This window comes from Pseudophryne corroboree, unplaced genomic scaffold (genome assembly GCF_028390025.1).
Source record: "Pseudophryne corroboree isolate aPseCor3 unplaced genomic scaffold, aPseCor3.hap2 scaffold_361, whole genome shotgun sequence".
NCBI lineage: Eukaryota > Metazoa > Chordata > Amphibia > Anura > Myobatrachidae > Pseudophryne > Pseudophryne corroboree.
Window position 1 is genome coordinate 497050 of NW_026970016.1, and position 26845 is coordinate 523894.

Genomic DNA, 26845 nt, shown 5'->3' on the forward strand with positions numbered 1-26845 from the left:
TATAGTCCTTTACAGTGACTGCCGTGTGTTTGTGCCGCTGCTGTGCCGCCATGTTTCATACTGGAGATGTGCTCTAGTCCTTTACAGTGACTGCCGTGTGTTTGTGCCGCTGCTGTGCCGCCATGTTTCATACTGGAGATGTGCTATAGTCCTTTACAGTGACTGCCGTGTGTTTGTGCCGCTGCTCGGCCGCCATGTTTCATACTGGAGATGTGCTATAGTCCTTTACAGTGACTGCCGTGTGTTTGTGCCGCTGCTCGGCCGCCATGTTTCATACTGGAGATGTGCTCTAGTCCTTTACAGTGACTGCCGTGTGTTTGTGCCGCTGCTGTGCCGCCATGTTTCATACTGGAGATGTGCTATAGTCCTTTACAGTGACTGCCGTGTGTTTGTGCCGCTACTGTGCCACCATGTGTCATACTGGAGATGTGCTATAGTCCTTTACAGTGACTGCCGTGTGTTTGTGCCGCTGCTGTGCCGCCATGTTTCATACTGGAGATGTGCTATAGTCCTTTACAGTGACTGCCGTGTGTTTGTGCCGCTGCTGTGCCGCCATGTTTCATACTGGAGATGTGCTATAGTCCTTTACAGTGACTGCCGTGTGTTTGTGCCGCTGCTGTGCCGCCATGTTTCATACTGGAAATGTGCTATAGTCCTTTACAGTGACTGCCGTGTGTTTGTGCCGCTGCTGTGCCGCCATGTTTCATACTGGAGATGTGCTATAGTCCTTTACAGTGACTGCCGTGTGTTTGTGCCGCTGCTGTGCCGCCATGTTTCATACTGGAGATGTGCTATAGTCCTTTACAGTGACTGCCGTGTGTTTGTGCCGCTACTGTGCCGCCATGTGTCATACTGGAGATGTGCTATAGTCCTTTACAGTGACTGCCGTGTGTTTGTGCCGCTGCTGTGCCGCCATGTTTCATACTGGAGATGTGCTATAGTCCTTTACAGTGACTGCCGTGTGTTTGTGCCGCTGCTGTGCCGCCATGTCTCATACTGGAGATGTGCTATAGTCCTTTACAGTGACTGCCGTGTGTTTGTGCCGCTGCTCGGCCGCCATGTTTCATACTGGAGACGTGCTATAGTCCTTTACAGTGACTGCCGTGTGTTTGTGCCGCTGCTGTGCCGCCATGTTTCATACTGGAGATGTGCTATAGTCCTTTACAGTGACTGCCGTGTGTTTGTGCTGCTGCTGTGCCGCCATGTTTCATACTGGAGATGTACTATAGTCCTTTACAGTGACTGCCGTGTGTTTGTGCCGCTGCTGTGCCGCCATGTTTCATACTGGAGATGTGCTATAGTCCTTTACAGTGACTGCTGTGTGTTTGTGCCGCTGCTGTGCCGCCATGTTTCATACTGGAGATGTACTATAGTCCTTTACAGTGACTGCCGTGTGTTTGTGCCGCTGCTGTGCCGCCATGTTTCATACTGGAGATGTGCTATAGTACTTTACAGTGACTGCCGTGTGTTTGTGCCGCTGCTGTGCCGCCTTGTTTCATACTGGAGATGTGCTATAGTCCTTTACAGTGACTGCCGTGTGTTTGTGCCGCTGCTGTGCCGCCATGTTTCATACTGGAGATGTGCTATAGTCCTTTACAGTGACTGCCGTGTGTTTGTGCCGCTGCTGTGCCGCCATGTTTCATACTGGAGATGTGCTATAGTCCTTTACAGTGACTGCCGTGTGTTTGTGCCGCTACTGTGCCGCCATGTGTCATACTGGAGATGTGCTATAGTCCTTTACAGTGACTGCCGTGTGTTTGTGCCGCTGCTGTGCCGCCATGTTTCATACTGGAGATGTGCTATAGTCCTTTACAGTGACTGCCGTGTGTTTGTGCCGCTGCTGTGCCGCCATGTTTCATACTGGAGATGTGCTTTAGTCCTTTACAGTGACTGCCGTGGGTTTGTGCCGCTGCTGTGCCGCCATGTTTCATACTGGAGATGTGCTATAGTCCTTTACAGTGACTGCCGTGTGTTTGTGCCGCTGCTCGGCCGCCATGTTTCATACTGGAGATGTGCTATAGTCCTTTACAGTGACTGCCGTGTGTTTGTGCCGCTGCTGTGCCGCCATGTTTCATACTGGAGATGTGCTATAGTCCTTTACAGTGACTGCCGTGTGTTTGTGCCGCTGCTCGGCCGCCATGTGTCATACTGGAGATGTGCTATAGTCCTTTACAGTGACTGCCGTGTGTTTGTGCCGCTGCTGTGCCGCCATGTGTCATACTGGAGATGTGCTATAGTCCTTTACAGTGACTGCCGTGTGTTTGTGCCGCTGCTGTGCCGCCATGTTTCATACTGGAGATGTACTATAGTCCTTTACAGTGACTGCCGTGTGTTTGTGCCGCTGCTGTGCCGCCATGTTTCATACTGGAGATGTGCTATAGTCCTTTACAGTGACTGCTGTGTGTTTGTGCCGCTGCTGTGCCGCCATGTTTCATACTGGAGATGTGCTATAGTCCTTTACAGTGACTGCCGTGTGTTTGTGCCGCTACTGTGCCGCCATGTGTCATACTGGAGATGTGCTATAGTCCTTTACAGTGACTGCCGTGTGTTTGTGCCGCTGCTGTGCCGCCATGTTTCATACTGGATATGTGCTATAGTCCTTTACAGTGACTGCCGTGTGTTTGTGCCGCTGCTGTGTCGCCATGTTTCATTCTGGAGATGTGCTATAGTCCTTTACAGTGACTGCCGTGTGTTTGTGCCGCTGCTGTGCCGCCATGTTTCATACTGGAGATGTGCTATAGTCCTTTACAGTGACTGCCGTGTGTTTGTGCCGCTGCTGTGCCGCCATGTTTCATACTGGAGATGTGCTATAGTCCTTTACAGTGACTGCCGTGTGTTTGTGCCGCTGCTCGGCCGCCATGTTTCATACTGGAGATGTGCTCTAGTCCTTTACAGTGACTGCCGTGTGTTTGTGCCGCTGCTGTGCCGCCATGTTTCATACTTGAGATGTGCTATAGTCCTTTACAGTGACTGCCGTGTGTTTGTGCCGCTGCTGTGCCGCCATGTTTCATACTGGAGATGTGCTATAGTCCTTTACAGTGACTGCCGTGTGTTTGTGCCGCTGCTGTGCCGCCATGTTTCATACTGGAGATGTCCTACAGTCCTTTACAGTGACTGCCGTGTGTTTGTGCCGCTGCTGTGCCGCCATGTTTCATACTGGAGATGTCCTACAGTCCTTTACAGTGACTGCCGTGTGTTTGTGCCGCTGCTGTGCCGCCATGTGTCATACTGGAGATGTGCTATAGTCCTTTACAGTGACTGCCGTGTGTTTGTGCCGCTGCTCGGCCGCCATGTTTCATACTGGAGATGTGCTATAGTCCTTTACAGTGACTGCCGTGTGTTTGTGCCGCTGCTGTGCCGCCATGTGTCATACTGGAGATGTGCTATAGTCCTTTACAGTGACTGCCGTGTGTTTGTGCCGCTGCTGTGTACGCCATGTTTCATACTGGAGATGTCCTATAGTCCTTTACAGTGACTGCCGTGTGTTTGTGCCGCTGCTGTGCCGCCATGTTTCATACTGGAGATGTGCTATAGTCCTTTACAGTGACTGCCGTGTGTTCGTGCCGCTGCTGTGCCGCCATGTTTCATACTGGAGATGTGCTATAGTCCTTTACAGTGACTGCCGTGTGTTTGTGCCGCTGCTGTGCCGCCATGTTTCATACTGGAGATGTGCTATAGTCCTTTACAGTGACTGCCGTGTGTTTGTGCCGCTACTGTGCCGCCATGTGTCATACTGGAGATGTGCTATAGTCCTTTACAGTGACTGCCGTGTGTTTGTGCCGCTGCTGTGCCGCCATGTTTCATACTGGAGATGTGCTATAGTCCTTTACAGTGACTGCCGTGTGTTTGTGCCGCTGCTGTGCCGCCATGTGTCATACTGGAGATGTGCTATAGTCCTTTACAGTGACTGCCGTGTGTTTGTGCCGCTGCTGAGCCGCCATGTGTCATACTGGAGATGTGCTATAGTCCTTTACAGTGACTGCCGTGTGTTTGTGCCGCTGCTGTGCCGCCATGTTTCATACTGGAGATGTGCTATAGTCCTTTACAGTGACTGCCGTGTGTTTGTGCCGCTGCTGTGCCGCCATGTTTCATACTGGAGATGTGCTATAGTCCTTTACAGTGACTGCCGTGTGTTTGTGCCGCTGCTGTGCCGCCATGTTTCATACTGGAGATGTGCTATAGTCCTTTACAGTGACTGCCGTGTGTTTGTGCCGCTGCTGTGCCGCCATGTTTCATACTGGAGATGTGCTATAGTCCTTTACATTGACTGCCGTGTGTTTGTGCCGCTGCTGTGCCGCCATGTTTCATACTGGAGATGTGCTCTAGTCCTTTACAGTGACTGCCGTGTGTTTGTGCCGCTGCTGTGCCGCCATGTTTCATACTGGAGATGTGCTATAGTCCTTTACAGTGACTGTCGTGTGTTTGTGCCGCTGCTCGGCCGCCATGTTTCATACTGGAGATGTGCTATAGTCCTTTACAGTGACTGCCGTGTGTTTGTGCCGCTGCTCGGCCGCCATGTCTCATACTGGAGATGTGCTATAGTCCTTTACAGTGACTGCCGTGTGTTTGTGCCGCTGCTGTGCCGCCATGTTTCATACTGGAGATGTGCTATAGTCCTTTACAGTGACTGCCGTGTGTTTGTGCCGCTGCTGTGCCGCCATGTTTCATACTGGAGATGTGCTATAGTCCTTTACAGTGACTGCCGTGTGTTTGTGCCGCTGCTCGGCCGCCATGTTTCATACTGGAGATGTGCTATAGTCCTTTACAGTGACTGCCGTGTGTTTGTGCCGCTGCTCGGCCGCCATGTTTCATACTGGAGATGTGCTATAGTCCTTTACAGTGACTGCCGTGTGTTTGTGCCGCTGCTGTGCCGCCATGTTTCATACTGGAGATGTGCTATAGTCCTTTACAGTGACTGCCGTGTGTTCGTGCCGCTGCTGTGCCGCCAGGTTTCATACTGGAGATGTGCTATAGTCCTTTACAGTGACTGCCGTGTGTTCGTGCCGCTGCTGTGCCGCCATGTTTCATACTGGAGATGTGCTATAGTCCTTTACAGTGACTGCCGTGTGTTTGTGCCGCTGCTGTGCCGCCATGTTTCATACTGGAGATGTGCTATAGTCCTTTACAGTGACTGCCGTGTGTTTGTGCCGCTACTGTGCCGCCATGTGTCATACTGGAGATGTGCTATAGTCCTTTACAGTGACTGCCGTGTGTTTGTGCCGCTGCTGTGCCGCCATGTTTCATACTGGAGATGTGCTATAGTCCTTTACAGTGACTGCCGTGTGTTTGTGCCGCTGCTGTGCCGCCATGTGTCATACTGGAGATGTGCTATAGTCCTTTACAGTGACTGCCGTGTGTTTGTGCCGCTGCTGAGCCGCCATGTGTCATACTGGAGATGTGCTATAGTCCTTTACAGTGACTGCCGTGTGTTTGTGCCGCTGCTGTGCCGCCATGTTTCATACTGGAGATGTGCTATAGTCCTTTACAGTGACTGCCGTGTGTTTGTGCCGCTGCTGTGCCGCCATGTGTCATACTGGAGATGTGCTATAGTCCTTTACAGTGACTGCCGTGTGTTTGTGCCGCTGCTGTGCCGCCATGTTTCATACTGGAGATGTGCTATAGTCCTTTACAGTGACTGCCGTGTGTTTGTGCCGCTGCTGTGCCGCCATGTTTCATACTGGAGATGTGCTATAGTCCTTTACAGTGACTGTCGTGTGTTTGTGCCGCTGCTCGGCCGCCATGTTTCATACTGGAGATGTGCTATAGTCCTTTACAGTGACTGCCGTGTGTTTGTGCCGCTGCTCGGCCGCCATGTCTCATACTGGAGATGTGCTATAGTCCTTTACAGTGACTGCCGTGTGTTTGTGCCGCTGCTGTGCCGCCATGTTTCATACTGGAGATGTGCTATAGTCCTTTACAGTGACTGCCGTGTGTTTGTGCCGCTGCTGTGCCGCCATGTTTCATACTGGAGATGTGCTATAGTCCTTTACAGTGACTGCCGTGTGTTTGTGCCGCTGCTCGGCCGCCATGTTTCATACTGGAGATGTGCTATAGTCCTTTACAGTGACTGCCGTGTGTTTGTGCCGCTGCTCGGCCGCCATGTTTCATACTGGAGATGTGCTATAGTCCTTTACAGTGACTGCCGTGTGTTTGTGCCGCTGCTGTGCCGCCATGTTTCATACTGGAGATGTGCTATAGTCCTTTACAGTGACTGCCGTGTGTTTGTGCGGCTGCTGTGCCGCCATGTTTCATACTGGAGATGTACTATAGTCCTTTACAGTGACTGCCGTGTGTTTGTGCCGCTGCTGTGCCGCCATGTGTCATACTGGAGATGTGCTATAGTCCTTTTCAGTGACTGCCGTGTGTTTGTGCCGCTGCTGTGCCGCCATGTTTCATACTGGATATGTGCTATAGTCCTTTACAGTGACTGCCGTGTGTTTGTGCCGCTGCTCGGCCGCCATGTTTCATACTGGAGATGTGCTATAGTCCTTTACAGTGACTGCCGTGTGTTTGTGCCGCTGCTGTGCCGCCATGTTTCATACTGGAGATGTACTATAGTCCTTTACAGTGACTGCCGTGTGTTTGTGCCGCTGCTGTGCCGCCATGTTTCATACTGGAGATGTGCTATAGTCCTTTACAGTGACTGCCGTGTGTTTGTGCCGCTGCTGTGCCGCCATGTTTCATACTGGAGATGTGCTATAGTCCTTTACAGTGACTGCCGTGTGTTTGTGCCGCTGCTGTGCCGCCATGTTTCATACTGGAGATGTGCTATAGTCCTTTACAGTGACTGCCGTGTGTTTGTGCCGCTGCTGTGCCGCCATGTTTCATACTGGAGATGTGCTATAGTCCTTTACAGTGACTGCTGTGTGTTTGTGCCGCTGCTCGGCCGCCATGTTTCATACTGGAGATGTACTATAGTCCTTTACAGTGACTGCCGTGTGTTTGTGCCGCTGCTGTGCCGCCATGTTTCATACTGGAGATGTGCTATAGTCCTTTACAGTGACTGCCGTGTGTTTGTGCCGCTGCTGTGCCGCCATGTTTCATACCGCTGCTGCGCCAGCCTTTGGACAATATTGTGAGCTGTGAGGTGGTAAAATCTGACTGGAAATGAATGTTATTGAGGTTAATAAATAATACTCTAGGAACAGACTAGGTCCAGATGACAGGATTCTAGCAATTATCAAGAAATCCAAAACAAAGTCTAAATATAAACACTTGAGGGGGGTTTCGCCAAAGCTGGAAAGCAAAAGCAAAACCCGAGGATCTGCGCCCGTCTCTAGTTTATGTGGTAACAATAAGTGATAATGTAATGAACCACAGAAATAGATTTTATTTTACAGTGGATTATCACTGACGTCTGAGGCTAATCCAGTGCTATACAGTAATATATGTCAGGAGTACCGTGTCGCTGGCGTGCCACATGGCTGGCGCTTAGGTGTATCACATGCTCCAGCTGTAGCATTAGATACCAGTGCAGTAGTCGCAGTGCATGCCATGGTATCTCTCACTTTCATCTTTCAGACCCAGGGCAGGGCAGCACATTAGATTTCGTGTACCTCATATGTGGCCCCTTGTTACTCATGGAGGGGCCACACATTACATTACAGCTGACTGTACCTGCCCAGTCTCCGAGCTCACACCCAGCCCTGACAGACGCTCTGGCTCTGGTCTCTGGTAACCCTCCTCTGTCTCCTCTCTCTAGTCTGGTAACTGGTCCTGGTGCACATCTCAGAGTCCTCAGCACTGTACAGTGGGAGATCTGACTGGAAAACACGGCCCAATAAGTCCAGGGAGCAACGTGCTGGTGACAGACATCAACCTACCTCTGGCCAGAGACTTCACAGGTATGTCACCCAGACCCATCCCCACAGACGCCAGGCAAGAACAATGCAGCAACTACTGGCACCAAGGACCCAGGCCCACTTATTACAGTGCGGTGATTGTGTATATATTGTACCAGTGTCACGGGAAGGTCTGACGAATGCTCCTCCCACATTACATATATCAGACTAAGGCCCTCATTCCGAGTTGTTCGCTCGCTAGCTGATTTTAGCAGCATTGCACACGCTAGGCCGCCGCCCTCTGGGAGTGTATCTTAGCTTAGCAGAAGTGCAAACGAAAGATTAGCAGAATTGCGAATAGAAATTACTTTGCAGTTTCTGAGTAGCTCGAGACTTACTCCTACACTGCGATCAGTTCAGTCAGTTTCGTTCCTGGTTTGACGTCACAAACACACCCAGCGTTCGGCCAGCCACTCCCCCGTTTCTCCAGCCACTCCCGCGTTTTTCCTGGCACGCCTGCGTTTTTCCGCACACTCCCAGAAAACAGTCAGTTTCCGCCCAGAAACACCCACTTCCTGTCAATCACACTACGATCACCAGAACAATGAAAAATCTTCGCTCGGACGTGAGTAAATCTACTAAGTTTTGTGCTAAAATACTAACCGCATGCGCACTGCGTACCATACGCATGCGCAATTTTTTCCATAATCGCTCAGTAGCGAAAATCGGCAACGAGCGAACAACTCGGAATGACCCCCTAAATTAATATATTCATCTGTATGTAGGCTCCAGTCCATAGCTCACCGTTCCATTGGCACGCCCTCACTTAGGGCTCTATTTACTAAGCCTTAGATGGAGATAAAGTGGACGGAGATAAAGTACCAGCCAATCAGCTCCTAACTGTCACGTCACAGGCTGGGTTTGCAAAATGACAGTTAGGAGCTGGTTGTCTGGTACTTTATCTCCATCCAAGGCTTAGTACATAGGGCCTAATTCAGACCTGATTGCTCGCTAGGTTTTTTTTGCAGCGCTACGATCAGATAGTCGCCACCCATAGGGGAGTATATTTTAGCTGTGCAAGTGTGCGATCGCATGTGCCGCCGAGCGCTACAAAAAAGTTTTATGCAGTTTCTGAGTTACGCAGAACTTACTCAGCCGCTGCGATCACTTCAGCCTGACCGGGGCCGGAACTGACGTCATACACCCGCCCTGTAAACACGCCTGCATTTTCCAACCACTCCCAGAAAACGGTTAGTTGTCACCCACAAACGCCTTCTTCCTGTCAATCTCCTTGCGATCGGCTGTGCGAACAAATTTTTCGTAAAACCCATCGCACAGCAACGATCCGCTTTGTACCCGTGCGACGCGCCTGCTCATTGCGGTGCATACACATGCGCAGTTCTGACCTGATCTCAGCGCAGCGAAAAAACCTAGCATGCGATCAAGTCTGAATGACCCCCCATAGAAAACTTAGATCTTTGCTTATCTGTGAAGATCCCACTCACAGCCCTGTTCTGCCCCTTCAGATGCAATGCCGCAGTGTACAAAATGCGTCTATCTCTGTGTGACTCACGTACATTTGGTTCTGGAGTACACGATGAGTGTAAACACATAAAATACGGCCTGCAAACAGCGTACATTCAACTCTGCGTCAATCCCTAGGTAGGTCATAACGCCCCCAAATTAAGGTGTGCGGCCTCGCTGCTCGGGGGCGTGCCCTCACAGGAAATGCTAGGATCATGAGCCACACCCCCATGTGCTGTCACTGCGGGGGCCATGCCCAGCGCTCCTGGAGCTCCCGCCTGTGCCCCCAGCCCCTCTCTCCTGTGAGTATATGCTGTGAATGAGAGAGAGCCTCTCAACACCCCCCCTAAGAGAGGTCACTCCTGACACAGGTCTCCCTCTGTTGTGTTAGTTATCGGGAGGAAGATAACAGTCAGAGGGGACAACCTGGAGCTTTCCGCGCCCATCCGTCCCGATGTCCCCGTTACATCGCTGCTGCTCCAGAAGGTGACACCATTTAACAAGTAAGTCCCTGTGTGCCGGGAACATGGCGCAGGCACAATGATATATTCATGTATCTATTATATAGCAACACCCAGACTCTCTGTATACTGTACTCGCTGCCTTGATACGAGTGGCAGTGTAGATAACAGCACCGGGCGCACAGGTTTAAGGAATTGTGTACAGGCCATTTGTTGTGTGGTCAGATGACAGATGTGTCTTTACGCCAGATGCGGCAAGTTGCCCGGTGAGACTGAGACACTCCGAGGGGAACGGCGTACCCTATTATTCTTTAAATTTAGCCTCTTAGTCGCATTGCAGAAGTAGCGAAAAGACACTCGCAGTGTACCGGAGACGCCAGGCTGTGACGGTGACCGCACAGGATTGGTATAACACATACACGGATGTGTCCTCATACATCTAGCCTCAATACGCCATGCCGCGGGAGATGCCTGGCGAGAGATGGCAGTTCCCGGGCAGCTCTGCAACATCTGGTGTCTTTTTTTTGGTCGAAAAAATTCATCTTAGTCGCATCTTTGTGTGAATAAGACGTACAAGCAGTTTATGCTGAGTAAAATGATATGCAGCATGCCTATACTCTGTGTGTGACTGCGGCTGTATCTGCATACAGAATGCTACGTTACAGTGTCAGTAATAGGATATATGACATGCCTATATTCTGTGTGTGACTGCAGCTGTATCTGCATATGGAATGCTATGTTACAGTGTCAGTAATAGGATATGCAGCATGCCTATATTCTGTGTGTGACTGCGGCTGTATCTGCATATGGAATGCTACCATACAGTGTCAGTAATAGGATATGCAGCATGCCTACACTCTGTGTGTGACTGCGGCTGTATCTGCATACTGAGTGCTACATTACAGTGTCAGTAATAGGATATATGACATGCCTATATTCTGTGTGTGACTGCAGCTGTATCTGCATATGGAATGCTATGTTACAGTGTCAGTAATAGGATATGCAGCATGCCTATATTCTGTGTGTGACTGCGGCTGTATCTGCATATGGAATGCTACCATACAGTGTCAGTAATAGGATATGCAGCATGCCTATATTCTGTGTGTGACTGCGGCTGTATCTGCATATGGAATGCTATGTTACAGTAAAAGTAATAGGATATGCGGCATGCCTATATTCTCTGTGTGTGTGACCGCTGCTGTATCTGCATACTATGTGCTACGTTTCAGTGTCAGTGGCTGTTATCTAGGAAAACACTGTAACCTAGCATTTCATATGCAGATACAGCCACGGGCGCACACACAATATAGACATGCTGCATATCAATTAATCAGCATACGCTGCTTGTGCGTCCTAGTTGATTCGTTGTGCGAATAAGATGCATTTTAACGGAAAAACTCACATGAAAAGACGCCCGGCGCTACCAAGTCCAGGTATGGCATCACTAGAAGGGCTGTGTAATGCGGCAGGAGGCTAGATGTCAGTGGACACGTCTGCAGCATACCGGAACTCAGGGTCTAATTCATATCTGCCATTGCAATTGTGATTCTCTAGGCTGCGGAACTGATAATGTTAGCAAGTGACGCCGGAGCCATCGCAAACTATTCCACATTTGCGCGCACATTCACAGGCTATACATATAAATAAGGAGCATCGGAGCTATGATCTGATCTATGGCTCCGCAGATTGGACACAGCGGTCGCGGCACAGACGCCATATTTAGCTCGTACGAGCTTGACACCAAATACAACGGCGGCCAGCGTACATTAGCAATGCCGGCTCCCTGCTGTTTTATCCATGATAATTAGGCACATATTTTGAGCAATAAAAACGCAATGTGCGGCTGAATCGCATGGGACCAGGCGCGCCAGGAGGGGCTATACAGTGTGACAGAAGCCGCAGTAATACACTGGCCACGCTATTGGGCGTCCACAGAACAGGATTCCAGATTGAGGTCCCAATCACACTGGTTTGTAAATAAATATGGCAGCGGACATTACATAACTTAGAGCTACCGGTCCCCAGGAAAAAACCACAGCACTATTCATGTTCACAATAACAGTGTAACCTGTATACAGCACTAGGATATGGCTCATTACAGGTCAGCGTTCCAGGAGGCTGTGTCTCACACGCTGGGTGTCCCGTCGTGGAAAGTGACATTGTTACCTGATGTCCAAGACAACAACACATTGTGTCACCGGGTGGACTTCTTCATCATCGGTAAGTCAATGACTGATTGTATTATGTAATATCTGACACATGTATGATACAGCTCTAGGGCCTAATTCACTAAGGATGGCAAATTCTTCTAATTAGCTATCCTTTTCCTAGCAAGCTGGGGGTGACCCATCGCTGGGCAAGGTCGCCCAGCATACTGGCCGGAGCTTTCCCTCCACCCCCCACCCCTTCAACAAGCAGAAAAAGAGGACGGCTCCTGCCGGTGGAGCTTGGCTGCGCTCTTGATCGCGGAGGCTGCGTGTGACGTCACGCAACCGCTGTGATCACGCCCCCAACATGCTCCTGACACGCCCACCTCTGCCCCCCCCCCCCCCATTTGTGCCGTACCAACCCCGCAACGCTCCATTTCCTCCCTGGAAACACAGCGTTGCCTGCCCCCCTGCGCCCCGTGACCACCTCTGTCTGGTTGACAGCAGAGGTGATCATATTTTCTGCGCAGGACAGGCGCTACGCATACACCCACAGGATGATCGAACTTCTGCCTCTCCTCTTCAGGACAGGCTGGAGAGTAGATGAAGCTGACAATTTAGGGGGCAGGGCTGAGCTACTCATGTCATTAGGCCCCACCCCCAATGTCGCAAAATGCTGCCAATTGTAAGATGAGATTTGCATAATTTTAGCCCCACTCCCATATGCACCCATGATTCCTGATATTATCCCCCCATCCAGCCCACTTTACTAGGAAGTGGGCAGGATGAGGGAGATCCATCAATTTTTTGGGGAGTGTGGGGGATCACCCAATAAATTGGGAGTCTCCTGTAATTCCCGGGACGGTAGGCAGGGTGCGGGGCTGGCTCAGTGCCCTCCACTAGCATTATTATTATTATTATTATTACTATTATTATTATTATTATTATTATTATTACTACTATCATTATTATTACTATTATTACTACTATCATTATTATTACTATTATCATTATTATTACTACTATTATTATTATTATTATTATTATTATCATTTTTATTATTATTATACCACAAATGAATGCAGCGCTGTACATGGCATGGGTACAGACAGGGTGATTTCGGTAATACTAATACAATAGGTTGTATCCCCAGAGCACTGGAGTGTTTGCCCAGTGTAGTGAGTGGGAGCGGTGAATGGTTTAATATAAAGACTAGAGTAATATAAATAGACAGGTATGACAAAGTACAATAAAGGATCACATGACATACAGGGGGTCATTCCGAGTTGATCGCTCGCTAGCTGCTTTTAGCAGCCGTACAAACGCTAAGCCGCCTCCCACTGGGAGTGTATCTTAGCTTAGCAGAAGTGCGAACGAAAGGATCACATCGCTGCTCCAAAAAAAGATTGTGCAGTTTCAGAGTAGCTCGAGACTTAGTTCCTGTTTTGACGTCACAAACACGCCCTGCGTTCGTCCAGCCACTCCCCCATTTCTCCAGCCACTCCTGCGGGTTTTTTTTCCCCATCAATGATATTTATTGAAAACAAGTTTTCTTTTTGCAAGGGGAAGGGGTACAGAAACAAAGAAGGAAGGGGCGGGGGGGGGGGGGGTACAAAGAACCAAGGGAACGGGATGTAAACATGTAAATATCAATATTGTCAAAAGTTGAATATAACAATCCAATATAGATACAATAGGAAAAGTACAAAGTTATCTTGGAAAAAGATACAGATAAAGATAAACACGGGTCAAACATGAAAACATATCAATAAACAGATAATCAATAATAGACACAGGACTAGTAAGGCACAGCCGGTGCACAGGGCGGAAGTATAAGCCGCGTCAGTTAGGGAGAAGGCGAAACAGCCCCTCCAGCAGTGACGTATTCATGCCATGCTCTCCATTTCACCACTGGGGAGGAGGCCGCAGAAGAGTAAGGCATGAACTCAGTTTCCATAGTAAAATGGAATTGAATTTTGTTGGTGACTAGTGATAGAGGAGGGGGAGAAGCTTGTTTCCAACTTTGGGCCAATGCAGCCCTGGCAGCTATACAAATGTGCCCCACCAGATATCTCTGATGAGGTGGTATCTCAGCAGGGAAAATGTGGAGCAGGGCCATGGCCGGAGAGGGGGTGAGGGACAGGTGTAAGACCGAATTAATCAAAGCAAATATCTCGCTCCAGAAATGTCGAAGGGAAGGACAGGACCAGAAAATATGGAAAATATGGCCTATTTCCCCACAGTTACGCCAGCAATATTTGGAACAAGACTGCCAGAATGAGTGTAGCCTATCCGGTGTTAAATATAGTCTATTAAGGAGTTTGATATGCATCTCCGTGTGATTCAAGCACTTGGACATTCGGTAAGAAGAAATAAAAATTTGTTCCCATTGAGCTTCAGATAGGGGAAGATCCAAGTCTTGTTCCCATTTCAGCTGCGCATTAGACTTAGTAGTAGTAAGCAAGCTGATAAGCGTCCTGTACCAAAACGAGATGTCCCCTCTGGAGTCACACAGAGATACACACGTTAAGACAACCTGGGATAACGGGTTCGGGGGAGCCACCTGTCTAGGCAAACCTTTGTACCAGTGGTGAATTTGGAAATAATGCAATAATTCTCCACTGGGGAGATTATATCGAGACTGGAGTTGAGAAAATGATAGCATAACATTACCATCCATAAGGTCCCCCAAGACAGTCAAACCACAAACAAACCAGGTAGAGAGATTTAAATTAGGGATTAGTTTAGCTATGGCTCGTAGTGAGATAGTAGAATAAGGAAATTGATGTCCAGGCAGGCGAGTCACCAATTTATCCCAGATTTGTAAAGATGTTCTAGTGGCGGGGAGGAGGGACAATAAGCGGGTCTAGAGTTTGGGTGTATCTCAAAAAGGTCTTCTAAGGGAAGGTCCAAACTCCCAGTACGTTCAAGAGATACCCATCTCACTACAGGCGCCCCACTCAACCAGTATTTAAACTGGGCCAGCACACATGCCTCCTGGTAAAGGACCAGGTCGGGCATATCTAGCCCTCCCTTTCTACGAGGGAGAATCATTTTGGACCGAGCCAATCGGGGTGGCCGTGCCTTCCAGACATAGCGTAGCATTATAGCACGGCATCTATCAAGGTATGTTTTAGGGAAAGGAAAAGGTATGGTTCAGTATAAGTACATGAGTTTAGGTAAGAGAGTCATTTTGAAGGCTGCTAGGCGGCCAATCCACGAAATATCATAAGATAACCAGGGTTTAGGGGGTAATTCTGAGTTGATCGCAGCAGGAATTTTGTTAGCAGTTGGGCAAAACCATGTGCACTGCAGGGGAGGCAGATATAACGTACAGAGAGAGTTGATTTGGGTGGGTTATATTTAGATTTGAGCGGGTTCGGTTCCTCGGAATCCGAACCCCCACGAACTTCACCCATTTTACACGGTTCCGAGGTAGACTCGGATCCTCCCGCCTTGCTCGGTTAACTCGAGCGCGCCTGAACGTCATCATCCCGCTGTCGGATTCTCGCGACATTCGTATTCTATATAAGGAGCTGCGCGTCGCCGCCATTTTCACTCGTGCATTGGAGATGAAAGGGAGAGGACGTGCAGCGTTCTCTCAGTTGTGTTCAGTGTGCTGCAAATATCTGTGCTCAGTGTGCTGAAAATATATACGTTCTCTGCCTGAAAAATGCTCCATATCTGTGCTCAGTGTGCTGCAAATATCTGTGCTCAGTGTGCTTTATTGTGGGGACTGGGGACCACCAGTATTATATAGTAGGAGGACAGTGCAGAGTTTTGCTGACCAGTGACCACCAGTATTATACGTTCTCTGCCTGAAAAACGTTCTTTATCTGTGCTGCATTGTAGTATATAGTAGGAGGACAGTGCAGAATTTTGCTGACCAGTGACCACCAGTATTATGTCAGTACGGTACAGTGGGCCACTGCTCTACCTACCTCTGTGTCGTCAAGTATACTATCCATCCATACCTGTGGTGCATTTCAGTTGTTGTGCGCAGTATATATAGTAGGAGGACAGTGCATAATTTTGCTGACCACCAGTATATAATATATAGCAGTACGGTATAGTAGGCCACTGCTTTACCTACCTCTGTGTCGTCAAGTATACTATCCATCCATACCTGTGGTGCATTTTAGTTGTTGTGCGCAGTATATAGTAGGAGGACAGTGCAGAATTTTGCTGACCACCAGTATATAATATATAGCAGTACGGTACAGTAGGCCACTGATCTACCTACCTCTGTGTCATCAAGTATACTATCCATCCATACCTGTGGTGCATTTTAGTTGTTGTGCGCAGTATATATAGTAGGAGGACAGTGCAGAATTTTGCTGACCACCAGTATATAATATATAGCAGTAAGGTACAGTAGGCCACTGCTCTACCTACCTCTGTGTTGTCAAGTATACTATCCATCCATACGTGTGGTGCATTTTAGTTGTGTGCAGTATATATAGTAGGAGGACAGTGCAGAATTTTGATGACCACCAGTATATAATATATAGCAGTACGGTACAGTAGGCCACTGCTTTACCTACCTCTGTGTCGTCAAGTATACTATCTATCCATACCTGTGGTGCATTTTAGTAGTTGTGCGCAGTATATATAGTAGGAGGACAATGCAGAATTTTGCTGACCACCAGTATATATTATATAGCAGTACGGTACAGTAGGCCACTGCTCTACCTACCTCTGTGTCGTCAAGTATACTATCCATCCATACCTGTGGTGCATTTTAGTTGTTGTGCGCATGTTAGGGTCTCCTGCTCTGTGCTGCCACGTCGTCATGGCAACCGGGAGACAAGTGCTAGCGGAGTAACCTGAGCGTAGCTGATACTCCGGTTCGGGTCTTTTGCTGTGCAGTGGTTACAGGCTCTGTGCACGGCAGGGGATCCGGTGCTGGTTTTTGTGCTCACAGTCTGTGAGGTCTGAGTGGGGCGTGGACAGCACCTGCTATATAAACCCTCTTCTCAGGTTAGGCAGATGCTGCTGAATCTCTGTTGGTTAGTCAGTTCCTGAAAGCTAGCTAGTACTGTGTAAACTTTGTATTTGTTTGTTGCTTACTGCAAATAGGCCTTGGGATTTGGTATTACACTCTGCCAATCCAGACCTAGCAGTAAGACTGGAGTCAGTCGTTTAACCTGCTGGGGTTCTTTTGCTACTCTGTGAACCTAGCAAGTTTGCGGCTGTATTCTCAGACTTGCCTGCCAAAATCCTTTCTCACTGTGCAAGGTGTTCAGGTGTCAGTTTAGTGGCAGTAAGCTGAACCAGTGCACTGCAAGTGAGGACTAGGATTGTGGAGACTCTCCTTGTGTCTATTATTCCATCTCTGACCAAGGAGTTTACTGCCACACCCGTTGGTAACCCTTTAGGGTTTTGCTGTTGCCCTTAGCAACAGCATTTCGGGTTCTCTACGTATTAAATCACAACATCTCGCTTCTTTCCATCTGAGCAGTCCTAATACTAGGGAGACACCCAGTTTCTTAGCCTTTGGGCTTCTCTGTTCACTTTGTGTTTATTTTGTTACCCTATCACCTTCTATGTATGTAATGTCATATTCCCCAGTCTGTCTGGGAGTTCATTTGTTTTGCATCCCTCTCCGTTCAGACACCAGTACATTCCTGCTGGCACTGGTGTGCATAACAGCGCAGTATATATAGTAGGAGGACAGTGCAGAATTTTGCTGACCACCAGTATATAATATATAGCAGTACGGTACAGTAGGCCACTGCTCTACCTACCTCTGTGTCGTCAAGTATACTATCCATCCATACCTGTGGTGCATTTTAGTTGTGTGCAGTATATATAGTAGGAGGACAGTGCAGAATTTTGCTGACCACCAGTACATAATATATAGCAGTACAGTACAGTAGGCCATTGCTATTGATATATTACTGGCATATAATTCCACACATTAAAAAATGGAGAACAAAAATGTGGAAGGTAAAATAGGGAAAGATCAAGATCCACTTCCACCTCGTGCTGAAGCTGCTGCCACTAGTCATGGTCGAGACAATGAAATGCCATCAACGTCGTCTGCCAAGGCCGATGCCCAATGTCATAGTAGAGGGCATGGAAAATCCAAAACACAAAAGTTCAGTAAAATTACCCAAAAATCAAAATTAAAAGCGTCTGATGAGAAGTGTAAACTTGCCAATATGCCATTTACGACACGGAGTGGCAAGGAACGGCTGAGTGGTTCAGCTTCACATGAGGATGGAAGCACTCTTCCTCTCGCTAGAAAACTGCAGTGCCACTCCTAGATGGGCCAGGTGTTTGTGTCGGCCACTGGTGTCGCTTAGCATAGCCATCCAGCGACCTCGGTGCAAATTTTAGGACTAAAAATAATATTGTGAGGTGTGAGGTGTTCAGAATAGACTGGAAATGAGTGGAAATTATGGTTATTGAGGTTAATAATACTATGGGATCAAAATGAACCCCAAATTCTATGATTTTTGCTGTTTTTGAGGGCTTTTTGTAAAAAACACCCGAATCCAAAACACACCCGAATCCGACAAAAAATTTTCAGGGAGGTTTTGCCAAAATGCGTCCGAATCCAAAACACGGCCGCGGAACCGAATCCAAAACCAAAACACAAAACCCGAAAAATGTCCGGTCACACATCACTAGTTATATTGTTTCTGTGCAGGGTAAATACTGGCTGCTTTATTTTTACACTGCAATTTAGATTGCAGATTGAACACACCCCACCCAAATCTAACTCTCTCTGCACATGTTATATCTGCCTCCCCTGCAGTGCACATGGTTTTGCCCAACTGCTAACAAAAATCCTGCTGCGATCAACTCTGAATTACCCCTTTAGTCAGGTCTAAAAAACTATTAATGAGCGGAGGTAAGTTACACTCCTGCGTTTTTATCTGACACGCCTGCGTTTTTTCTCACACACCCCGAAAACGGTCAGTTTCCGCCCAGAAACACCCACTTCCTGTCAATCACTCAACGGTCAGCAGTGCGACTGAAAAGCGTCGCTGGACCTTGTGTGAAACGGCATAGTTTTGTGTGAAAGTACGTAGCGTGTGCGCACTGCGTACCATATGCATCCGCACAAGTGCCGATTTTTAGCCTGATCGCTGCGCTGTGAACAACAGCAGCTAGCGATCAACTCGGAATGACCCCCACAGATGGAGACACGTTTATCTTGCCTTCTCTGCTGCGCCTAGGCACGCCAGGATTATTAGCATAAATCCTTTATCTATTGTTCTCCGCTGCAATACAATACAGAGAACAATACAGCAGAGGATTAAGTCTGACTGCCCTGGCTCAATTACTCCTAATAAAAGGATAGATGAGCAGGGCTCCAGCTGTACATCACAATGTATCAGGCTTGTTCCCATGGCTGCAATTGACATGGAATTATTCTGGTCACATTATTAGCATGTGTTGTTGGAGGCTTGAACTCCATGAAGGATGACAGTCTTGATGCATTATCAATTGGAGAGAGATAAAGTATCAGCCAATCAGCTCCTATCTGCAATGGCACAGGAGCTGGTTGTTACTTTATCTCTGTCCATTTAATCGCTCTCCGAGCGATGATGAATCTCACCGGAATTCTGGTTTGTTCCACATTGTTACTCCGTGTCTTTGTGCTACATGAACACTGATAAATGCTCCGCGTTTCCGGCGTGCCGCTGCCGCGTATAAAGTCATACGTTTTGCATCTCACCAGTATGTTACTAGGAGCGTGGTACACATTTGGCTGCGCACACATGTGCGTACGCATCGCTTCCATCGCGAGGCATGGAGTGTAAGCGCACCGGAGCCAATCACAGAAAACTGTATGTTATCGCTGCCGCAATGTGTACGCCCACGGCAGGCGATTACCTGTAGGATATATGTACAGGTATATACAGAGAACCCCGGCGCTCATGAGTATACAGCCGTTTCTCTCAGATCAGACAGTATACAGCTGAGTCTCACACGTATACAGTGTACAGGAACATATAGCAGCGCAGGAACCTACAGAGAACGCAATGTGTCACCTGCTCACTCACCTGCTGCAAAGTATAACTATTTACTAAGCAGTGTAACTGATGACTCCACATTATAACACGTACATTGTATTCTCATCAGGCAGATAACGATATATAATTACCGTCCTCTCCCTCAGAGGTCAGTTATAGTCACATAGTACATTTATATATAACAAGTAAAAGCACTTGATTTTACCTTGCTGGTATGTTCCTGAAGAGGTGGAATGTTCCTGAAGAGATGGAATGTTCCTGAAGAGGTGGAATGTTCCTGAATAAGTGGAATGTTCCTGAAGAGGTGGAATGTTCCTGAAGAGATGGACTGTTCCTGAAGAGATGGAATGTTCCTGAATAAGTGGAATGTTCCTGAAGAGGTGGAATGTTCCTGAATAAGTGTAATGTTCCTGAAGAGATGGAATGTTTCTGAAGAGGTGATATGTTCCTGAAGAGATGGACTGTTCCTGAAGAGGTGGAATGTTCCTAAAGAGGTGGAATGTTCCTGAATAGATGGACTGTTCCTGAAGAGGTGGAATGTTCCTGAAGAGGTGGAATGTTCCTGAATAGATGGACTGTTCCTGAAGAGGTGGAATGATCCTGAAGAGGTGGAATGTTCCTGAATAGATGGACAGTTCCTGAAGAGGTGGAATGTTCCTGAAGAGGTGGAATGTTCCTGAAGAGGTGGACTGTTCCTGAAGAGGTGGAATGTTCCTGAAGAGATGGAATGTTCCTGAAGAGATGGAATGTTCCTGAAGAGATGGAATGTTCCTGAAGAGGTGGAATGTTCCTGAATAGATGGACAGTTCCTGAAGAGGTGGAATGTTCCTGAAGAGGTGGAATGTTCCTGAATAGATGGACTGTTCCTGAAGAGGTGGACTGTTCCTGAAGAGGTGGAATGTTCCTGAAGAGGTGGAATGTTCCTGAAGAGATGGAATGTTCCTGAAGAGATGGAATGTTCCTGAAGAGGTGGAATGTTCCTGAATAAGTGTCATGTTCCTGAAGAGATGGAATGTTCCTGAAGAGATGGACTGTTCCTGAAGAGATGGAATGTTCCTGAATAAGTGGAATGTTCCTGAAGAGGTGGAATGTTCCTGAATAAGTGGAATGTTCCTGAAGAGATGGAATGTTCCTGAAGAGGTGGAATGTTCCTGAAGAGATGGACTGTTCCTGAAGAGGTGGAATGTTCCTGAATAAGTGTCATGTTCCTGAAGAGATGGAATGTTCCTGAAGAGATGGAATGTTTCTGAAGAGGTGATATGTTCCTGAAGAGATGGACTGTTCCTGAAGAGATGGAATGTTCCTGAATAAGTGGAATGTTCCTGAAGAGGTGGAATGTTCCTGAATAAGTGTAATGTTCCTGAAGAGATGGAATGTTTCTGAAGAGGTGATATGTTCCTGAAGAGATGGACTGTTCCTGAAGAGGTGGAATGTTCCTAAAGAGGTGGAATGTTCCTGAATAGATGGACTGTTCCTGAAGAGGTGGAATGTTCCTGAATAGATGGACTGTTCCTGAAGAGGTGGAATGATCCTGAAGAGGTGGAATGTTCCTGAATAGATGGACAGTTCCTGAAGAGGTGGAATGTTCCTGAAGAGGTGGAATGTTCCTGAAGAGGTGGAATGTTCCTGAAGAGGTGGACTGTTCCTGAAGAGGTGGACTGTTCCTGAAGAGATGGACTGTTCCTGAAGAGGTGGAATGATCCTGAAGAGGTGGAATGTTCCTGAATAGATGGACTGTTCCTGAAGAGGTGGAATATCCCTGAAGAGGTGGAATGTTCCTGAAGAGATGGAATGTTCCTGAAGAGGTGGAATGTTCCTGAATAGATGGACAGTTCCTGAAGAGGTGGAATGTTCCTGAAGAGGTGGAATGTTCCTGAATAGATGGACTGTTCCTGAAGAGGTGGACTGTTCCTGAAGAGATGGAATATCCCTGAAGAGGTGGAATGTTCCTGAAGAGATGGAATGTCCCTGAAGAGGTGGAATGTTCTTGAACAGGTGGAATGTTCCTGAAGAGATGAAATGTTCCTGAATAGATGGACAGTTCCTGAAGAGGTGGAATGTTCCTGAAGAGGTGGAATGTTCCTGAAGAGGTGGAATGTTCCTGAAGAGGTGGAATGTTCCTGAATAGATGGACTGTTCCTGAAGAGGTGGACTGTTCCTGAAGAGGTGGAATGTTCCTGAAGAGATGGAATGTTCCTGAAGAGGTGGAATGTTCCTAAACAGGTGGAATGTTCCTGAAGAGATGAAATGTTCCTGAATAGATGGAATACCTGTGTACCACGACTGTACCTCGTGCAGTTGTTAGACTCAGGAGCCCATCCTCAGTCGGTATGAATGATGACAGTCACACACGTGGATGCCCTCCCTGCGGATGGGTTGGTTGGCAGTGATTGATTTGAACCACATTTCCACCCAAAACCCAGGTCCGACCGTGTTTACACTGCACCTTGGTCCCGGGTTATTCCCAGGTCAGCCCCATTTACACTGACCGCGCCCTGCCTGTCACTCACAGACACGCCCATGAGGCGGACCTCTGCATACACAGCCAATCACCTGGGTCGCTCCGGTTCCAATTCACCCTTGCCCTTTCACACTGAGCAACGGCCTGGAGAGCCCCAGCAATCACCCAGGTTATTGGCGCAGTGGAACAACCTCCATTATACCACTTTTCCACCCACGTCTGGGTCTGGCCTGGGATTTCCACCATGACTCCGACCCAGATTATTCCCGTATCAGAGCAGTTTACGCTGCATACAAGTGCAGTAGCGGTGGGAGTGTCTCATCAGCCGTAGAGACTCTGGATTCGCCCCCTCACATTACTGACCCCGCCCCTGAATGTGCGTCGGCGCTGTTAAAAGCAATATCCCCGCCGTGGATCTCCCCATGCTGTAAACGGGATCTCCCGGCAAGGGGGCGTGGCCTTGATAAAATCTGGTCTCGCAGGAAAAGACGACCTTACACCCCAGTTTTTGACCCTGCGCCAACAGATCACGGCCACTACAGGGGAAAATATAAATACCACCATATTATGCCACACACAGTAATGCCCCCTGCACCATATTATGCCCCACACAGTAATGCCCCCTGCACCATATTATGCCCCACACAGTAATGCCCCCTGCACAATATTATGCCCCACACAGTAATGCTCCCTGCACCATATTATGCCACACACAGTAATGCCCCCTGCACCATATTATGCCCCACACAGTAATGCTCCCTGCACCATATTATGCCACACACAGTAATGCCCCCTGCACCATATTATGCCACACACAGTAATGCCCCCTGCACCATATTATGCCCCACACAGTAATGCTCCCTGCACCATATTATGCCACACACAGTAATGCCCCCTGCACCATATTATGCCACACACAGTAATGCCCCCTGCACCATATTATACACCACACAGTAATACCCCCTGCACCATATTATGCCCCACACAGTAATGCCCCCTGCACCATATTATGCCCCACACAGTAATGCCCCCTGCACCATATTATGCCACACACAGTAATGCCCCCTGCACCATATTATGCCCCACACAGTAATACCCCCTGCACCATATTATGCCACACACAGTAATCCCCCCTGCACCATATTATGCCACACACAGTAATGCCCCCTGCACCATATTATGCCACACACAGTAATGCCCCCTGCACCATATTATGCCTCACACAGTAATGCCCCCTGCACCATATTATGCCACACACAGTAATGCCCCCTGCACCATATTATGCCTCACACAGTAATGCCCCCTGCACCATATTATACACCACACAGTAATCCCCCCTGCACCATATTATGCCACACACAGTAATGCCCCCTGCACCACTTTATGCCACACACAGTAATGCCCCCTGCACCATATTATGCCACACACAGTAATGCCCCCTGCACCATATTATGCCACACACAGTAATGCCCCCTGCACCACTTTATGCCACACACAGTAATGCCCCCTGCACCATATTATGCCACACACAGTAATGCCCCCTGCACCATATTATGCCACACACAGTAATGCCCCCTGCACCATATTATGCCACACACAGTAATGCCCCCTGCACCACTTTATGCCACACACAGTAATGCCCCCTGCACCATATTATGCCACACACAGTAATGCCCCCTGCACCATATTATGCCACACACAGTAATGCCCCCTGCACCATATTATGCCACACACAGTAATGCCCCCTGCACCACTTTATGCCACACACAGTAATGCCCCCTGCACCATATTATGCCACACACAGTAATGCCCCCTGCACCATATTATGCCACACACAGTAATGCCCCCTGCACCATATTATGCCACACACAGTAATGCCCCCTGCACCATATTATGCCACACACAGTAATGCCCCCTGCACCACTTTATGCCACACACAGTAATGCCCCTGCACCATATTATGCCACACACAGTAATCCCCCCTGCACCATATTATGCCCCACACCGCAATGCCCTGGATACATTATGCCCTACAGTAAAGCTTCTAATTACTTTTAAATGAACTGCTCGTTGCCAATGGTTTCACGCGCTGGGTGTCATGCTGGTTGCCAGGGGTTTCATGCTCTGGGATCCGTGCTGGTTGCCAGGGGTTTCATGCTCTGGGATCCATGCTGGTTGCCAGGGGTTTCATGCTCTGGGATCCATGCTGGTTGCCAGGGGTTTCATGCTCTGGGATCCATGCTGGTTGCCAGGGGTTTCATGCTCTGGGATCCATGCTGGTTGCCAGGGGTTTCATGCTCTGGGATCCATGCTGGTTGCCAGGGGTTTCAAGCTCTGGGATCCATGCTGGTTGCCAGGGGTTTCATGCTCTGGGATCCATGCTGGTTGCCAGGGGTTTCAAGCTCTGGGATCCATGCTGGTTGCCAGGGGTTTCATGCTCTGGGATCCATGCTGGTTGCCAGGGGTTTCATGCTCTGGGATCCGTGCTGGTTGCCAGGGGTTTCATGCTCTGGGATCCATGCTGGTTGCCAGGGGGTACATGCTCTGGGATCCATGCTGGTTGCCAGGGGTTTTAAGCTCTGGGATCCATGCTGGTTGCCAGGGGTTTCATGCTCTGAGATCCATGCTGGTTGCCAGGGGTTTCATGCTCTGGGATCCATGCTGGTTGCCAGGGGTTTCATGCTCTGGGAAGAGTGTCATGATCGTTGCCAGGGCTGTGTAATGCCAGTTGCCAGGGGTGTTTACAGCATCCGCCCGCCAGCAACTCTGTCCTCCTCACTCCTCCCGCCACTCCTGAAGCCTGGTGCTCCCCATCCTCCCCCGTCATTATTACTCCGCTCGGGGGCAGAGTTTCACGTAATGACGCGTTTGCATCATGACATCACGACGCAAACGCGTCATTACGTGAAACTCTGCCCCCCGAGCGGAGTAGTAATGACGGGGAGGAGGGGGTGCACCAGGACCACCTAATGTGGAGCGGCATGCGCCCTGTGCGACGGCACGCGTCTCCTGCCGTAAGAAATGGCACTGCCGGGTAGGATGACCTGGTTTACCCCTTTACACACTACCCCCTAATCCATGTCCTTACAAGGACCAAACCTGCAGATAGCTGGGTGGGAGTCCTGGGTCACTAATCCAGTTTAACCCTTTTCCACTGAGCCGTCACCCGGGTTATCACAGCAATAACCCGGGTTTTAGTGGCAGTGGAAAAGGGGTACTATACAGTAAGTAGACTCACCATAATATCCCTGTAATCCGGGACACCTATGATTTATACATTCTCTGAGGCTGATTTAAACCAGGTGAAGTGCAGGCTTGAAGTCAGACAGCCACGGAACCTGTGTATCTAATAGCCACGGAACCTGTGTAACTCATAGCTACAGAACCTGTGTAACTCATAGCCACGGAACCTGTGTAACTCATAGCCACGGAACCTGTGTAACTCATAGCCACGGAACCTGTGTATCTCATAGCCACAGAACCTGTGTAACTCATAGCCACAGAACCTGTTTAACTAATAGCCACGGAACATGTGTAACTCATAGCCACGGAAGCGGTGTAACTCATAGCCATGGAACCTGTGTGACTCATAGCCACGGAACCTGTGTAACTCATAGCCACGGAACCTGTGTAACTAATAGCCACGGAACCTGTGTAACTCATAGCCACGGAACCTGTGTAACTTATAGCCACAGAACCTGTGTAACTAATAGCCACAGAAGCTGTAACTCATAGTCATGGAACTTGTGTAACTAATAGCCACAGAACCTGTGTAACTCATAGCCACAGAACCTGTGTAACTCATAGCCACGGAACCTGTGTAACTCATAGCCATGGAACATGTGTAACTCATAGCCACGGAACCTGTGTAACTTATAGTCATGGAACTTGTGTAACTCATAGCCATGGAACCTGTGTAACTCATAGTCATGGAACTTGTGTAACTCATAGCCATGGAACCTGTGTAACTCATAGCCACGGAACCTGTGTAACTTATAGCCATGGAACCTGTGTAACTAATAGCCACAGAAGCTGTAACTCATAGTCATGGAACTTGTGTAACTCATAGCCACGGAACCTGTGTAACTCATAGCCATGTAACCTGTGTAACTCTTAACCACGGAACCTGTGTAACTCATAGCCACGGAACCTGTGTAACTTATAGCAAAGGAACCTGTGTAACTCATAGCCACGGAACCTGTGTATCTAATAGCCACATAACCTGTGTAATTAATAGCCACATAACCTGTGTAACTAATAGCCACGGAGCCTGTGTAACTCATAGCCACGGAGCCTGTGTAACTCATAGCCACGGAGCCTGTGTAACTCATAGCCACGGAACCTGTGTAACTCATAGCCACTGAACCTGTGTATCTAATAGCCACATAACCTGTGTAATTAATAGCCACAGAACCTGTGTAACTAATAGCCACGGAGCCTGTCTAACTCATAGCCACGGAGCCTGTGTAACTCATAGCCACGG

The 26845-nt window shown here is 48.5% G+C and overlaps 1 protein-coding gene and 1 long non-coding RNA gene across 2 annotated transcripts in view; one reads left to right on the forward strand and one right to left on the reverse strand.

Annotated features, from left to right (window-relative positions):
- The window catches only part of LOC135020952 (uncharacterized), a 225421-nt gene that overhangs the window by 112891 nt on the left and 85685 nt on the right, over window positions 1–26845 (forward strand). Inside the window, exons 6-8 of the mRNA XM_063953218.1 lie at window positions 7703–7844; window positions 9697–9808; window positions 11868–11986. Of these exons, the coding sequence (XP_063809288.1) occupies window positions 7703–7844; window positions 9697–9808; window positions 11868–11986 (373 nt within the window). The remainder of the gene's footprint in view (window positions 1–7702; window positions 7845–9696; window positions 9809–11867; window positions 11987–26845) is intronic.
- LOC135020953 (uncharacterized) overlaps window positions 1–26845 on the reverse strand; it is a 180611-nt gene that overhangs the window by 74102 nt on the left and 79664 nt on the right. Inside the window, exon 2 of the long non-coding RNA XR_010218287.1 lies at window positions 7618–7763. This is a non-coding gene — a long non-coding RNA (uncharacterized LOC135020953). The remainder of the gene's footprint in view (window positions 1–7617; window positions 7764–26845) is intronic.